The sequence below is a fragment of the Daldinia decipiens genome, assembly GCF_022478715.1.
Source record: "Daldinia decipiens strain CBS 113046 unplaced genomic scaffold F4813scaffold_13, whole genome shotgun sequence".
In the NCBI taxonomy this organism is placed as follows: domain Eukaryota; kingdom Fungi; phylum Ascomycota; class Sordariomycetes; order Xylariales; family Hypoxylaceae; genus Daldinia; species Daldinia decipiens.
Window position 1 is genome coordinate 781,157 of NW_026054556.1, and position 15,420 is coordinate 796,576.

General features: G+C 47.1%; 6 protein-coding genes across 6 annotated transcripts; 3 read left to right on the forward strand and 3 right to left on the reverse strand.

Annotated features, from left to right (window-relative positions):
• The first annotated feature begins 70 nt into the window (after positions 1 to 70).
• F4813DRAFT_357126 (HET-domain-containing protein) lies at positions 71 to 2,186 on the forward strand. The gene has a single exon (XM_049243075.1). The coding sequence runs from the start codon at positions 167 to 169 to the stop codon at positions 2,063 to 2,065; it is 1,899 nt and encodes a 632-aa protein (XP_049100507.1). The 5' UTR covers positions 71 to 166; the 3' UTR covers positions 2,066 to 2,186.
• A 1,057-nt stretch (positions 2,187 to 3,243) lies between these two features.
• Positions 3,244 to 5,496, forward strand: F4813DRAFT_357127 (uncharacterized protein). The gene has a single exon (XM_049243076.1). It carries the CDS (start codon positions 3,339 to 3,341, stop codon positions 5,088 to 5,090), a length of 1,752 nt encoding a protein of 583 aa, XP_049100508.1. The 5' UTR covers positions 3,244 to 3,338; the 3' UTR covers positions 5,091 to 5,496.
• A 510-nt stretch (positions 5,497 to 6,006) lies between these two features.
• On the reverse strand, positions 6,007 to 6,933 carry F4813DRAFT_388816 (uncharacterized protein; the record flags this gene model as incomplete). The annotated part of the gene is made up of 2 exons (XM_049246746.1): positions 6,007 to 6,633; positions 6,829 to 6,933. The coding sequence occupies 2 exons, from the start codon at positions 6,931 to 6,933 to the stop codon at positions 6,007 to 6,009; spliced, it is 732 nt and encodes a 243-aa protein (XP_049100509.1).
• Positions 6,934 to 7,871: 938 nt separating this feature from the next.
• F4813DRAFT_357131 (phosphoglycerate mutase-like protein) lies at positions 7,872 to 10,139 on the reverse strand. The gene is made up of 2 exons (XM_049243077.1): positions 9,545 to 10,139; positions 7,872 to 9,443 (listed from the first exon to the last, which is right to left on the reverse strand). The coding sequence occupies exons 1-2, from the start codon at positions 9,745 to 9,747 to the stop codon at positions 8,117 to 8,119; spliced, it is 1,530 nt and encodes a 509-aa protein (XP_049100510.1). The 5' UTR covers positions 9,748 to 10,139; the 3' UTR covers positions 7,872 to 8,116.
• An 18-nt stretch (positions 10,140 to 10,157) lies between these two features.
• Positions 10,158 to 12,304, reverse strand: F4813DRAFT_52244 (uncharacterized protein). The gene is made up of 3 exons (XM_049248599.1): positions 12,064 to 12,304; positions 11,281 to 12,009; positions 10,158 to 11,227 (listed from the first exon to the last, which is right to left on the reverse strand). The coding sequence occupies exons 1-3, from the start codon at positions 12,176 to 12,178 to the stop codon at positions 10,689 to 10,691; spliced, it is 1,383 nt and encodes a 460-aa protein (XP_049100511.1). The 5' UTR covers positions 12,179 to 12,304; the 3' UTR covers positions 10,158 to 10,688.
• A 1,019-nt stretch (positions 12,305 to 13,323) lies between these two features.
• F4813DRAFT_357139 (translocation protein) lies at positions 13,324 to 15,248 on the forward strand. The gene is made up of 3 exons (XM_049243078.1): positions 13,324 to 14,156; positions 14,213 to 14,769; positions 14,821 to 15,248. The coding sequence occupies exons 1-3, from the start codon at positions 13,739 to 13,741 to the stop codon at positions 15,013 to 15,015; spliced, it is 1,170 nt and encodes a 389-aa protein (XP_049100512.1). The 5' UTR covers positions 13,324 to 13,738; the 3' UTR covers positions 15,016 to 15,248.
• Positions 15,249 to 15,420: the final 172 nt, after the last annotated feature.

A 15,420-nucleotide genomic window follows, 5' to 3' on the forward strand; every position in this document is an offset into this window, starting at 1 on the left:
TGTACACTGTCCACCACGACCTATGTAATATATACACGTAGGCAGAAGCGGTCTGAATGCAAATAGAAGTGAACATGGAAGTTCGACTTTACTAGCGTGATGTTTGCTTCATTAGGAGCTAAGAGCACTAAGAGCACACCAATTTCATTAAGATACTTCTTTCGTGATGAAGCCTAAACATCGGAAATTCAAATCACCATATATACAGCAAGATATCTCAAACATAACTCACTACGATGTTGAGGAGAACAAAGACTACGAATCACCTAAACAACCATACCGAAAGCCGGCATATCCATATCGAAAGTTAGAGGGGACAGATATTCGGCTGCTCTCCATCGTACCAGCAACTGACCACATTTTACCAGGCACTGACCACATTGAATGCCTTCTTCACCAGATACCTCTCGAAGAAGTCGCACCGCGTCCTTTCAGTGCCCTGTCTTATGTATGGGGCGATGTGACAGATAAGAGGACCATTTTATTAGAAGGTGAACGATTTCAAGTCACGAGAAATTTGTTTATAGCTCTCGGCGGAATCAGAGAGGGCCCCGAAGATCTTTATCTCCCCGGTGACTATTACTGGATCGATGCCATCTGCATCAACCAAGAAGATGCAGAGGAAAGGTCTCAACAAATACAACGTATGTCTGATATATATCGCATAGGCTGTAGCGTCATTTGGCTTGGGCCTACACACGAAATATCTATGAAGGGCTCATCCAAGTCTCAAATATCGTATGACGAAGCAATCGAGATCTTATTCAAGAAAGTTAGTTTGATGTGGACAGGATGGGATCCTGTGGATGACAATGGCAACTTGATTATAAACGAAACATTCGGTCACGCTTACAGGGCAGTCATGAATGTGATAGACGACATATTACATCGGCCGTGGTTTGAGAGGCTATGGACGATTCAAGAGGCCTGTCTACATAAAATGCCGGTTGTTTTTGTTGGAAATTACGGCATATGCCTAGATGATCTTATAGAATTCTTTTCATACTTCGTCAAGAAGAACAAAAACCTTTACACCACCCCGGGAATGGTGAGAATGACTGCCATAGCGAGGATCCATACATTATATCTAAGAGCCCATGAGGGACAAGTCGGCAATTCAAGGAGATTGGGAATAGGGGAGGTCTTTTCTCAAATACTCACGGCTTCCTTCATTAAAAAATCTACGGATCCCCGGGATCAAATCTACGGTCTACTAGGTATACTCAGGGATATCACAGGAGAAGAACTTCCGGACGAGTTATTGCCGAACTACCATATGACCTATACCGAGACGTATTGGGCCTATACTGCATTCTTACTTCAGTCAGCCGGAGACTTGAAATTGCTTGACTGTAGGCGCAATGACCTCCAAGGTGTACCCTCCTGGGTCACTGACTTCCGTTCCACATGCCGGGGTGAACCGGTATTCGTGCCATCCGTATATGTGTCACCTGACAAAAGGATTCTACATCTACAGGGTTGCATATTAGGGACATTCCGCAGTGTCATCCATGCACTTGACAAGGAAACTGTAGTGCCACGCCGTGAGAAAATACCGGTTGAGTTGACGAACGGCCTAAAGGCTTTCGAGAAGCACATCTTTGAACCCTCAGCATCCATAAGAGGAATAACAATCAAAGAGACTTTAAACAGTATGATGGAGAATGCGAGCAGGTATACTGACGTAGAGAGCGCTGAATTATTATACGAGGTCTACAGCAGTCTGCGTGATTCGCCTAGGCGTAGAAGATCACGAACCGCAAAGAAAAAATGGACGAAAAAAAGAGGCATGATAGAGGTCTCAATTGTCGCCCAGTTTCTAATGCATTATATATTACTCCACGATGGTACAATTCTTTGCGCCCATAGAAAGGATATTGAGGTGAGAACCGGCGATCTAATATGCCTGTTTAAGGGGTATGACGAACCTGGCATATTGCGTGCCTCCGGCGAGAATTTTACCTTCCTAGGCCTGTGTAATGTAGAAGGCGGACCTCTTCAGAAAAAGATATCAGACGCCGATTTCTGGGCTAGTGCGCAAATAGAGGATATTAAATTAATCTAGGAAACTGATAGGGAGAAATGCGTGGGAATATAATATTTATAATCCGAGGCGTGCTGCTCTCTCAAGTACTGTCGCTACAACTGTCAGAGATACCCCTTGATGGATGTCATACGTAGAGTGAATGTTAGAAGCAGCAGCTTAGCTGCTGTATAGTAGCCGTGTAGTAGTATGAATCTATTAACGCTTGACCTTCTATCCTCTTTCGAGGGCGCTTCGCCCCCCCTTATATATCTGTTCTATGTAGATACATTATACCTAATTCATACTAGTCTCACTTGTCCCCTGACAGAGAGCGAGAAAGAGGGATTGAGTAATAGCTTTAGTGTTACTTATCTTTATATTTCTTATATTATGTCTTACGGAATAATTACGGGTCAATCTGAATAGCGCCAGGGTAACTCTAGGCGCTCCTTTTCGAGCAACTACCTAGTTTATATGAAGAATAGGTCGAAGCTCTATTCCGAATAAAATTTAAGAAGCAAGTATTAAAGTTGTTAGGGTCACTGGCTGATAATAGACCCAGATAACTCCCATCTCATATTAAACATTTGGACCTAAGGATTATGCTGCCTTGTTATATATGACAAGAGAAATAATTATATGTATACAAGAAACTACGTATCGTGATATAAGAAAAACCTAGAAACTATCTACCCCTGTGCCAGGGAGCCAGGTATGCCTTATAGGCCATTTTTATACCAACCCTCTCAATTCTCTGTAGCATCTTGCCTATAGTTACACTTACTAGGTAGGTAGTAACTAGAATGAGAGAGATAGTTAAAGGTAGTAGTTGGGGGCTTAGGAGCGGGGGAAGTCTCCCAAGTTTGGAATATGCTTATAATTTGCGTGTCAGGGGTGCGGCTGAAGGAAGGGTTGCGATGTCGCACCACCTATAAGAATCCTTCATTCTAATCCCCATGTTTCTATTAGCGCCCCCGTTAAAGAAAAGTAGGATTACACTTTCAACTATTAAGATGACAAGCTGAGATAGCCAGCCTTATTAAATTTATTTTAATACCTATCTCTCTTTCTCTATACTCTCGAGTGCAGAAAAAGACGAGATCAGGGTCTCTAAATGATTGGAGTTTAGGTTAGATAGAGTATTGCAACTACGACTTTTCAGCTAAAATTTCCAAATACTATAATCGTTCTACGAAAGCACATTTGCCGCTATGGTGCTTGGGCTGTAAGCGGCTGGCGGCAGGCTCTCGTTCTTGGCATGTCTTCGCCCCTGTAAGTTGCTGTTGTTCTTCCATTTTGAGCGTTGCTTCGCATGCACCGCCGACTACTTAGCAATGTAAGCTACAACCCAATTCAAAACTGGTTAGCTATACAGGGGTTCTCTACTTATTGGGTACCTATCTACAAGAATAGGAAGATCTCTAGGTTATATTGTCTTGTTTTCCCCTTGTCTCGCTTCTTTCCCTCCAAATACCAGACTACTTATATAGAGTGTATTTATTCATTCCTCAGACTAGCAATAGGTAACGTCCGTAGTATTAAACCTACCCTCATCAACCCCCGTACCTCTCGAACTCGCATCATGTCTCGGTACTCCGGCCTAATGCCGTCCGCAAGAGACCATTACGAGCCTAGAGATCGGCGTCGTCGTCGGAAAAGAGACCCGTACCATTACAGCGCAGCATTTATGCGCGAGGCGATGGAGGTACCCGATGAAGAGGAATATAGAACCTGTTCGTTTCTTTCCAAATCACTGTTCTGGTTCATGCCGATTGCCCTCTCTGGGCTTCTCATCGCCATCCTCGTCGTATACATCCTAGCCCTCAAAGATAACAGTGCTAGCATCGACCCAGACAGCATCGAGTTTCAGCTTTACAAAAACACTCGATTCCAGGAGTGCTCCAACCAGAGCTCGTCCGCCATCGACTGCACATTTCTACGGTATGACCTGGCGACGGACAGTCGAGGGTTTACCGACTTTTCACCCGACCCAAGCGAGAACTATATGGTCAAGCTGTGGCTGCCGGCGGACCGGTCTGACTATGAGGGAGCTCGATACACGTGGTGCGATGTTGCTAGCTGCTTGGGCGACTTCAAGGTGATACCATCGACGCCGTGGCCTGCCGCCTTCTACACGCTCTCGCTCACGACCACGCTGCTCACCACCATGACTATATGGAGTGCCTCGTGGTGGATGTTCAAGCTATTTACTTCCGACCCCGAGGAGTGCGGCGAGGGTCTGGGTACGATGTTCTGGGCCTTTGCCATATTTGACGCCGTATCCGTGGTGTTCTGGTGGGTTAGCCTTTTCATGCAGGCTTCGAACCCCCTACACTTTGCCCCCCTGTCGGTGTTGAACTGGGTCACGGTGTGGCGATACGCACGCTCGCTACACTTCCACCCCGTGAAGTGCACCTTTGAACCCGACTCGACGCTACACCGAGTCCTAATATGGGTCTTGTACCTCCTGACGGTGGCCCAATGGATCGCCTCCTGCGTTGTTTTCGGGATATACTACGGCGACATTGTGTCCATGTTCGGGAGGGGCCGCTACGCCCGATACGACTGCCACGAGGACAAAATAGACGCTGCTCCTGGCGTTTCTTCATGTTCTTCGACCGAGTTGTGCTCCAAGGACTGGCTGCTAGGAGACCCGGGTTTTGAGCAGAGCGTCTACTACGGAGACTTATTGGTGGCCATATTCTGGATCTCGACTGTCGTAGCATTAGCTCCGATCCTGGGCCTCATCCTCGAGGGATTTCGTCGGTTGTATCGAGATCAGGATTTCTTTCCGAGCAACACTTCTAGGTTCCTGAAGAAGTGGTGCAGCAACGCCTCCCTTGAGTTTGTTCTCCTGGGCTTATTCTTCGCTGTATTTGTTTTAGATATTATAACGATTGTTGACGTTTTTCGAGAGACGGGCGATAACGATCGAGCAGGGACATTCGCGTTTGACTTATCTTGTCGGGCTGTTCACGTTTCCCTAAGCCCGTGGAAATCTTTCTTAGATATAAACGAATACGGGCGAGCATTTAAGATTGCAAGAACCTGGTTTAATGTTTGAAAATATACAGATTGGGATTTGGGGGTTGGTGAAAAGGATGATACAATTGATGCATTGAAACATCGTGATTAGCCCCTTTATCTCTGCTAACAGAACTCGGCCATCTTAGATGATTAATAATTAAGCTGCTGAGTTATTCCCTGTTGATTGTTAGGGATCGTATTTGCATAGAATAAGAGGCAGGGCCTAATTTGTAGTATGTAGGTGTTTTTGTTGTCTGTTTTGACTCATACCCTAGATATCTATCTGAGGATAGGGGGAAGAGGTGTCTTCCCTATAGACTTGCTATCCAGCGACTGCCCTACGAGGTAGCCGTATTGTCTCCCGACATTTATACTAAATTATTCCCTATGGTTATTTTTTTTTTAAAAAGGGGGGGAGGGCAGGGGGGAGACGACTGTATTATCCAGTACAGAGACTTAGGAGGCAAACACATTTTATTTCATAGACAAGAAAGGCAGAAGCAAGCAAAGCCATGAAAACATGCGACACCACATCCGCATTATATATTGAATAAACCATCTTCCAGTAACGCCTGTTGCTTTTGGGGAGACCTGGATAAGATCGTATACGCAGAAACGAAACAACCCCCTCCCCTTTTCCTTATTAACGAGCCTAAAACGCCGCAAACTCCCTCTCCTCAGGGTTCTGCCCTAAGGCCTAATACCCTTCAGACCAAGATGTCCACTTCAAGACACGAACTCCGTATTTACTCCCCTCGTACTCCAGTTCTCTCGACAGAGACTAAATTAACCAGCCCTCTTCCCCGTTGATGGAGAGGAGCGTGGCATGTAACATACACATTATCTCGATCCTGCACCGTGCACCGTGGAAACATCTCCACGTGGGCATCAACCACAAATAAACAATATAAAAACAAGGTGCAATGCGTGGCGTAGCAAGAAAACCATAGCCCTTATACTTCCTCCCTAAATATCGATCTTCGTTCCGACGTCGGGCTGTCGTGCTTAGCTCCCGCAATCGCCTTGGTCGCCGCGACATTTGTGTCGATTGGCCGGGGACTCACGCCCCTCATGCTCATATTGCTAGGCTCAGCCGCATCGTCATCGAACGGATTGCGACCAACCCCAACGCCTAGATTTCCATTTCCATTACCGCCAATAGACGCACCCTGGTCGCGGCTTAACGTACGTCCTCTTCGCTCATCGGCTGCCAGGTTCACGTTGCTGTATCCGGTACCGTTCTCATGATGATGATGATGATGTTGTTGTTGTTGCTGCTGGCGCTGTCCCTGTCCGCGAAGGCCAAGTTCCTGTTCTTCGTAGCCGTAGCCGTAGTACCCGTCCGCCTCGTGGCCAACGCGCGTGTCCCATGCCTCGTCCGGGTCGAGGGCTCCGAAGCCGCGGCGGGATGGGCGCTCGTACGCGCCGCTCGCGGACCTATTGCCACTGCTGCGCAACGCGCGCCATTTGTCGCTTAACCAGCTACGAATGCCACCCGGTGCCGGTTGCGGTGGCCCGTACGAGGACGAGGGTTCGGAGCGCGCGAAGGGGATGTAGGATGAGAGAGGTGGGGCAGGGAGCTGTCGCGACGAGGATCCGTTAGCTTGTAGTCATATACTAGATAGGCTAACTACCTAGAGAGGAGCATGAAGTATGGCTCCGATTATGCCCGGCAAGTAAGACAAGCATGATGCAGTGATTAGGGGAGAGGAGACAGGAGTGGATGATAGGTAGTGGTTGGAGGAAGAGAGGGTATAGAAAATGGGGGCACTTACGCCTAACCGCCTTGCGCGCAGCTGGGTGAAGACGATCCAGCCGACCGCGGCTACGATCAGCAACACAACCAGGACTATGAAGAAGGTCCCGACAGGGCTGACCATTTTCGGTCGCAGGTGTGGTCCGGGATATTTGTCAGGTTTGGGGATCGTCTAGAAAAAGAAAAAAACAGCGGTCGACAAGGCCGGGGAAATCAGATGAAAAGAGTGGCAAAACCACCCAAGGTAGGATAGAAAGAAGAAGGCGTTGTGGGCCGTGGACAGAAGAGGTATCGAGGTGGGATCTAGTCGGGATCTAGTCGTCAGTATGTCTTACAATGCGAAGTTGGAGTTGAGGCTGATGACATTCTTTTTCCGGCGGCGTTGCGGCGTTGCGGCGTTGTTGCTTGCTATGGGGTGCTGCGGGTCTCTTGAAGCTTTGGGTCTTTTTGGTGGGACCAACTTAGCGTGGTTATAGACATGCAAACATGGCATGGATACCGTATCGAGTTACCCGATTTAGGTGCTAGCCCCTGCTTTCTTCAGTGGAGTCGGCTATGGGACTGGGGGAAGGTCCAGAAGATCTCCACTTAAGCATGACGTTACATAGACTTAAACGGTTATGGCCCGTGCGGATTGGGGGAATATTCTTAGCTAGGTACATATGTACCTACGTAGTGTATGTAATGTTACCTGGTTACATACAGGATGCATTAGGTCCATTAGGTAGTTTTAATTGGGAGGAAATTCGTACCGATAAGCCCCAATTAGCTGCTAATGTTGTCTCACTCCAAGACTCTATCCAAACCTATCAAACCTGTCAAACCTATGGTCACGTTATTGCACCACTCCTAAGCCTTGTTGTTGTCTCAGTTCTCTTACGATTTGTGCAGAAATTCTGCCTTATAACAGTAATCTCCAAGTTCAGTGACAAATATCTATCGGGCCATATGAGGGTTTGACGACATGGCCCTTGATCACAGCTATTATTAGTATATTGACTTGTCATATCGGGATGAGAATGAGCCGAGTCGGACTATCGAATATATTTTCTGTTTGGGAACGTGCAGTTTCTGTAGTGCAGTTTCTGTAGTGCAGTTTCTGTAGTGCAGTTTCTGTAGTGCAGTTTCTGTACATGGATAGTATTTCAGCAGACCCCGCAACCTTGTCTCGAATCACGATTGTACACATTAGATTAGGCACCTAAAGGCAATGAAAGCAAAACAACTAAAGCAGAGCCACCATGTAAAGATGAAAATGCAGCATTCCATTCATCATATGTCTTGGCAGATAAACAAGCTTAGAGGTATCACGCAAAGCATTGGTCCCAATGCCCACCGTTCTTTGCAAAACTTTGGCTCTCAACGAACCTGCTCAGCGTACAGCGACCTAACGCATCAACGCCACAGTTCTGCAGGGGTATCACTCGATCATTAACCAGAATTCGCACAAACTCTTCTTTGCTTCCCCCGCACGACATCTTCTCTACGTATAATCTAGCCCCAAACGGAACAGCCCAGGAGGCCGAGAACCCCTTAGTTTCCCGTGGCCCAACTCTTCGGTTCCCAGGCAGTGGGTCTGTTAGGTTATACAGGCCCAGGGTGCCATATATATCCATCATATCGTTGTCGTGGCTGAAGTCGGCATATAAGACACGGTCGAGAGGAAAGGTAGAGTTAGACCCATCCAGTGTTGAATTAGTAGTGGTGTGATCGACAACGGGTTGACCAGTAAGTCTTGCAAGTAACTCATTGACGAAGCCTACCCCCTGAGTCGGACCAAGAGGGTTTCCATTTCCATAACCATACCACTTGCCCAAAGCTTGGTAATAGTCATAATCATGCCATTCATCTACCGTGAACAGGTAGCAGAACTGTGACAGCTTTCCCTTATCATCAGCAACGGTGTTGAAAGGACACAAATCCATTATGTAGATAGCCTCTTCGTCAGACAGGTTAGCACCAGGTAAGTTTTGGTTTAGCCTCTTGGTTAGGGGCGGCACAAAATGCTCTGTCCAGGTATCCTGGTTGCTATGGCTGTCATGTTGGCTATCCTCAAAAGCAGGACAAAGGTCAGGGCTGAGCGTATTATTAAAGCCATCACCCTCGGGAATGATTAGGATATTATAGGGATACGTATCCGGGGCATTGGAATGATCATCCGCTAACCGCGCCCTGTGGAAGCCTTGGGTCCAATTCTGCGCTGATTCAACAACACGCTCCTGACCAGAAGCACGCACAAAGGGGGAATTGGTGCTGGCTAAATGTTGGTATCGCTCATAAAATTTGATGCCAGAGTCCACCATTTGCTGTTCCCCAAACAGAGTGAGTTGGTCAGCACCCAGGGTATACTCGTAGTCTTTGATGAACTTGAAGTTCTTTCCGTAATCCACCACGGTACTGTGAATACGTTCAACAACTGCCCCATAAGCTGAGGATTTATGCTCTGTAGGGTCACGGGCTCCATGGCGCGAGAGCAGTTGCGCGAAAGTGACATGACACTCTTCTGGGATGGCTGGCGAGATTTCTGAAGGGACAGAAAATACAGATGAGTACTGTCCCCATGAACGAGAAACCTCCTTTTTGCAGTGACGATCATGTATAAAGCCTCTGCAGGGTTGTGACGAGATAGATTGCCTAAGTAAATATCCTCGATTAGCCAAGTGAGCTGTTTATGGGCAACTCCTCCCCCCCTCCCCCCCTCCCCCCCTTTTCCCACCAAGACGTACTTGACATACATAAAAGTCGTTGCAAATGTGATTATCACAATCGAAAGTAAGGCGCATAGAGCAAGCCTAACAGTAAAGATGTGCTGATTAACCCAACTTGTAGTACGCTTTTGCATCTGGCTGCGGGAGGTAATTTCAGGAAGCAGAGTGTATTTGTATGAGCCTCGGGCCACAAAGGCCGATAGCTGGCGTTTCAAGTCGGTGAAGACCATCGTGAAAAAGAGTGAAAGAACCGACCTTTCTTCATCGCCGTATGCCTGGCAATATTTGAAGAAAGTGCAACTAATAAACTAACGATGCTGTGGTATATTTAACGCTGCAAATGGTAGGAAGAGATGTTGAGTAGGTGAATGAACAATTGTACATAATGAGTAATGAGTTGCTGATTTTCCACAGGAACCTTGTGCTTGGGTGCGGCCGTCTTAGTGCGTGAGACGGCAATTGGCAACTGATTGGTACCTGACTGGATAACAGCTGTTGCCGGCCCGTTGACATATACATCCCAACCCCAACGTGCATAAGCCTTACCTTAGCTACCTAGGTGCAATTATAGGAAGATTAGGTACCTAGGTAGGTTAGGTACCTAACGCTGCAGTATTACAGCTCCGCAGCAGTGTTATATGCATGGGATGGATGATTGTTTGCTTCAGGTACTTTGGGTATCTACATATCTTTTATAAATGTACCTAATATATAGTTGGGTAAACGTACCTAAGTTCTAACCAGAGATTTAGCACAAACTTGAACACATCAATGAGTTCAACGCCAGGTTCATTCAAATATGTACAACATCCAAGAACCAAGTATCAGATTCAAGTATCAGATTAGACTTGACTCCATGATTAAACCATTAACAACTCTTAGCATGAGATAGCCTCACTCCCATTACCTGTTTGGGTATCATCCACAAAATGCCACCTGCCCGCTTTAAGACACCCCAGAGGTCAGAAGCTCCAATGGTCCCTAATTCTATCATTACCCCAACATCATGACCAGGACCTGCTTTAGATGCTGATTTTCCCTTCCAAATCTATATGTCCCGCTTAATACTATGCCTTATTCTGGCATAAAATGAATAAATGCACGGTCCCTTAGTACCGCTTGGTATCATAAAATGCTATAACACAGAAGAATAGAAATTGAAGAATAGAAATTAGACAGCAACACCAACACTCTGTCGTTGCTGGAAGGCCATTGGGTGTCGTAGTCCAGATGCGATCGCCATTGGAGGCTCCAACTTTGCTCTGAGAGTTGTCGTACTACTAGGCGACAAGCTTGTAGGTAGAGTCTGCTCTTCTTCAATAGTCCAGTCTGAGCTTGTGGATAGCGTATCAACGCTACACCTTCGATTCTCTTCAAGATCATCGATTTGATAGAAACCGTCGGTATCAGTTATCGGTCTTGGGCCATTGGCAAGGGAGTCGAGACTGATATCTCGGTTGGGTTCTCCGCCAGGGAATAACCAGGTAGAAACCATTGAAAATGATTTCTTCTTGCGTAGAGGTGGCCTAAGCCTAAGGGGCAATGGAGGAGGAGGAACCCTGTTCTCCACCTTGCGTGATGAGTTAGCCTTATATAACGTGCGCGCCGAGGTCTGAGATAGCGCAGTGTGCGGGCGGTCAGAACTAAGACGTTCACTAAATGAGGGAGCATTTGGAGGCAGTGCTGGAATGTCTGGCATGGGCACCATTTCTATAAACCTGTTAGTATGTAATTCAATATTATCGAGATGTGAAATCACTGACCAGGTTGTCCATGAGCAGTTGACGGGCGGCTGCTAACGTAGATGCTCTGCCTTTCAATTACATCCTCAATCTGCTCCTGTAGCTTGTCCCGTTCTAACATAGCAGTTGCAACCCTTTCAACAAGATCCTCCATCATAGGACTCGATGATGCTGGCGAAGTGCGATTTCTAAGTCTAGCGGGTGGGGGTCGCTGGGGCGTGCTAATGTCTGACTGCGGAGAGTCAAACACAGATCCATCATTAACTGGCCTCCGGGGGATATGAAACGACATAGATGAGTAGCTGCGTGAATGCGAAATATGTGGGCTGTCTTCACTACGGCTTGAGAGGGTAAAAACACGTTGAGGCGGCGTAACCGGGGGTGCAGGGGAGTCAAAGAGAGGGAGGATTGGCGAAAGTCTCTTATCAGACATATATATACTAAGTTCGAGAGGACGAAAAGAAGCCGGCTGAGGTCTTACTTGTGTGAGACCATAGTCCGGGAAGCGGAACGACTCTGAATAGAGATGGCGGAAATTGGTGGGAGCAGATATTTGCGGCCTGCGCGATGATGATGAACTCGGTCTAAGCAGTAGCTTTCTCACAGAGAAGCTGCTCTGTCCAGAACCGTGTCTCTTCCTGGGAGCCCGCTCCAGACTGGATGTCCCTGTGCCTGGCCTAAACGACTCTGCGGAAGGAGGCGGAACAAATGAAGGTTCTTGATCAATAATACCGAACGAGTTGGGAACGACTGATCTAGTTAGAGAATAATGTCCCTGCTGTCTCTGTATATTCCAAAGCTTACCAGGTTGGCGAGGCTTCTCATCAGAGTGAGAAGAGGTAAAGGTTGAGCAGCACTCAGAAATAGAAAGAGACCATGATGCATAAGCTTCAGCAAGCATCCCACCTAAGGCTTTCATGATGACTTCATGCCGCGCTGAATAGGAAGAAAGAAACGGCCAGCGGTTGGTAGGAAATAAGAGAGCTAATAAGAGAGCTAATAAGAGAGCAGCAAAGAGTGCAAGAGGTCATGAGATGCATAACACCTTTATGGAAGACGTGAAAAGAAATTACCTTGTGCACTACCTTTTAGGCTCAAGCAGCTGGGCGGGCGAGCTGACTTTTTGGGGACTTGTAGGCTCACATTGAGATGGGAAGCGTTGACGGTTTAGATGCAGACGTCCGTGACTTTGATAGGCTGTAGTCTAAAAGTCGTGGTCCAGTCGGCGCTTACGAACCGGGGTCTTAGAGAGGATTCGGATGGTTGGCGGCACACACCAAGATTGCAGGACCCCACTACTTGTAATATGAACGATTCTGCACAGCCAGTCTTTTGTCTTAGAATTCCTTGCTCTGTGATCCGTCTAGAAGGACTTAGGTCGCCCACCCTCGAAATGTTTTAGATGCACATTGCCACGGAACCTCGTGAGGGGTGTCTCGTGGGCCTCAGAGATTGGCCTTAGATGTAGCAGCTAGGGCCGTAAATAACGAAGCCAGTATGAGTATGTCTCTCGTCATCCCCGACAAGGTGAGTTTTAATGGATGACAAAGGGCATCCGCCTTTGGGGAAGCCATGGGTTCGTCCGACTGGAAACGGTACTAGAGCTTCCATAAAGTGTTGCGCGAGCCGGATGTGTCCACTCAGTAACATGTTTGGGGACGTAGTTAGACGCGATCTTACGTTACAAAGTTGTTATTGACGAGGCGCCGTTTTAGGGTTGGCCGGATATCCGCAGATAGAGGCAGTAAACGCTTTACTGCCTTCTAAGTTCGAAAGTCGGCTGTGTTTATTTGTTTGTTAATTAGGTACCCATCTGTTTCACCTTGACCTTCTATCAATACCTACTCGAGGCACATTTGCCTCCTCACGCGTCGAAACAGCATTATAAGCTATAAGCGCATTCCTTATTTTAGAAGCAAACCGTCATGTGTTAGGTAGAATATGCAGGGAGTCAGAGAGTGTCATTAACCGTTGATTGACTCAAGACCTGATGCATATAAGAAGCCTGAGCTGTGTCGTTGGTAAATGAAAGTCAGTTCAATTACACTGATAATACATGTACCTATGAAGGTGAGAAAGGTGAATTGTACCAGTCCACCAGTCCACCAGTCCACTTACAAATTGCCTAACATTTGGAGGTATGTACTTGTGCAACATGGTCCGTGCATGTCTTATCGGATAGGTAATTCATGGAAGCTCAGTAGAATAAAGAATAGGTAATCAGTGGAAGTCGGACCTGCCCGCTGTCTGGGCTTATTAGGTACCTAGGTACAAACCCGTAGCGCTAAAATTCCCTAAGGTGTTAAGAATGACAGATTGTTCTATTTGCGTTGCGTCGAGTCCAAAATATCTACAGACTTGGCACCTTGCGGCCACATCTCACTGTTCCTTTTCACACTATCTTAACTAATTTTTTATTAGCTTCTTTTTTCCAACTTCACAGCCATATTGGCAATAACTTCAAGAGATAGTAATTAACATGCAGAATCCCAATGTTCCCCCGGGAGCTATCCCGATACAAATGGGACCTGGAGGCCAGATGCCGACGCCTCAGCAGATTGCCGCGATGCAACAGCAACTAGCTGCCGAAGCCCAGAAGCATGGCATGACTGTCCCCCAATTTGTCGAGCACATCAAGGCACAACGTCTAGCACAGCTTCAGGCAGCCCAGAGACAACAGCAGCAGCAAGGTGGCCAAGGCCCTCAAGGCGGACCTCAAGGACCTCAAGGACCTCAAGGACCACCGCGCCCTCCTCCGGGAGCCCAAGGTCAACCACAACCTATTCGCCCTGGCCCTCCTAATCCCGTCGCAATTTCCCTTGCCAACTTTCTACGAAGCCAGACTCTAAAGCAACGCACATGCATCCTTAATGGGGAGCGCAAGGATATGTTTAGAGGTATGCTACTGTTTGCTATTTTGGTGGTGACACAATCTCACACGCCTGTTCTCTAGTCAAACGAGCTCTCCGAGCTCTTCAGTCTCCTGCCTACGCCAAGGCACGCGCAAAGAACCCAGCACTCCCCGAAGTCACCGATCGCGCATCACTTGAGAATACCTTCAAGTTGCTACCCTTGTCCATGTTAGCCTTGCGTGTCAGTAAGATCGACCCCCATGAAGGTCACGATCATGCTCCCAAGAAGGGTAAACGAGTTAAGGGGCTTTGGACAGTCAAGATTGAACAGCAGCAAGACGCTGGTGACGACATGTATTATGTCTGGCTGTACGAGGGCAGTCAGATTATGCGCAAGGTTTATGCTGCTCTTGCCTTACTTGTCATCTTCACCGTAGTCCTGTACCCTCTATGGCCGCTCGTTTTGCGACAAGGCGTCTACTATCTCAGCTGGGGATTCTTGATGCTTCTTGGTCTCTTCTTCCTCATGGCCATTTTCCGCGTCATTCTATTTTGCATTACGTACTTTGTCGTGCCTCCTGGACTTTGGCTCTACCCCAATCTTTGGGAAGACGTCTCTTTCATGGACAGTTTCCGTCCTGTTTGGGCTTGGCATGAGGTTTGTTATTGCCTAATCTTATATCACAGATATACACTAACTGGCTATTAGACTGCGAAGCCCAAGAAAAAGAAGAAGGCTTCTAAATCAGTCGGTGCCGAGTCAGCTGCTCAGCTTGCGAGCCACACAGGTCACCCACCTCCAGCGACCGCTACTACCACTGCAACTGAAACTCAGATTCAAACGGAACCCCAGCAGAGAGCCTATGTAGCTCCAAGAGTCGAGGAGCTCGCTGATGACGAATAAGTATAGTCGCTGTATCATATTCGCAGCGATAGGCGTTCAGGGAGTTTAGTCAATAGGGAAAAAGTCTGTACAGTAGAATAAAATGACTCTAAAAGTTGCACCACATGTATTTCGGAATAAGATGCATCAGCCCCCTGTCCATCAACTCCCCGAAGTGATAATTAACAACCAAGAACGCCAAGCCAGGTATGTATCTTGGCAATAAATAAATAAAATAGTAGCATTACCATTGATACTGCTATCTTAGCTGCTAAGTAAGAAAAATACTCAATGGATGGACGAAAGTTGTATTGCTTTCAACTTAGTTTCCCGTTTAATAAAGCAGCCAGTGGCGCATGATATACGTGTAGGTATTAATAGTCCCTTACAGGTCCATCCCGTCGAATATAATATTATGCAATACTC

Bases quoted from the DNA above. Each gene is read 5' to 3' on its own strand.
- F4813DRAFT_52244 (XM_049248599.1), bottom strand. From the start codon at position 12,178: ATGAAAGCCTTAGGTGGGATGCTTGCTGAAGCTTATGCATCATGGTCT. The intron at 12,010-12,063 runs GTAAGCTTTGGA...TAACTAGATCAG, and splicing joins TGAGAAGCCTCGCCAACCTG to TCGTTCCCAACTCGTTCGGT. The intron at 11,228-11,280 runs GTCAGTGATTTC...ACAGGTTTATAG, and splicing joins AACTGCTCATGGACAACCTG to AAATGGTGCCCATGCCAGAC.
- F4813DRAFT_357127 (XM_049243076.1), top strand. From the start codon at position 3,339: ATGCACCGCCGACTACTTAGCAATGTAAGCTACAACCCAATTCAAAAC.
- F4813DRAFT_357131 (XM_049243077.1), bottom strand. From the start codon at position 9,747: ATGGTCTTCACCGACTTGAAACGCCAGCTATCGGCCTTTGTGGCCCGA. The intron at 9,444-9,544 runs GTATGTCAAGTA...ATATTTACTTAG, and splicing joins ACATTTGCAACGACTTTTAT to GCAATCTATCTCGTCACAAC.
- F4813DRAFT_357126 (XM_049243075.1), top strand. From the start codon at position 167: ATGAAGCCTAAACATCGGAAATTCAAATCACCATATATACAGCAAGAT.
- F4813DRAFT_357139 (XM_049243078.1), top strand. From the start codon at position 13,739: ATGCAGAATCCCAATGTTCCCCCGGGAGCTATCCCGATACAAATGGGA. The intron at 14,157-14,212 runs GTATGCTACTGT...CCTGTTCTCTAG, and splicing joins GCGCAAGGATATGTTTAGAG to TCAAACGAGCTCTCCGAGCT. The intron at 14,770-14,820 runs GTTTGTTATTGC...ACTGGCTATTAG, and splicing joins CTGTTTGGGCTTGGCATGAG to ACTGCGAAGCCCAAGAAAAA.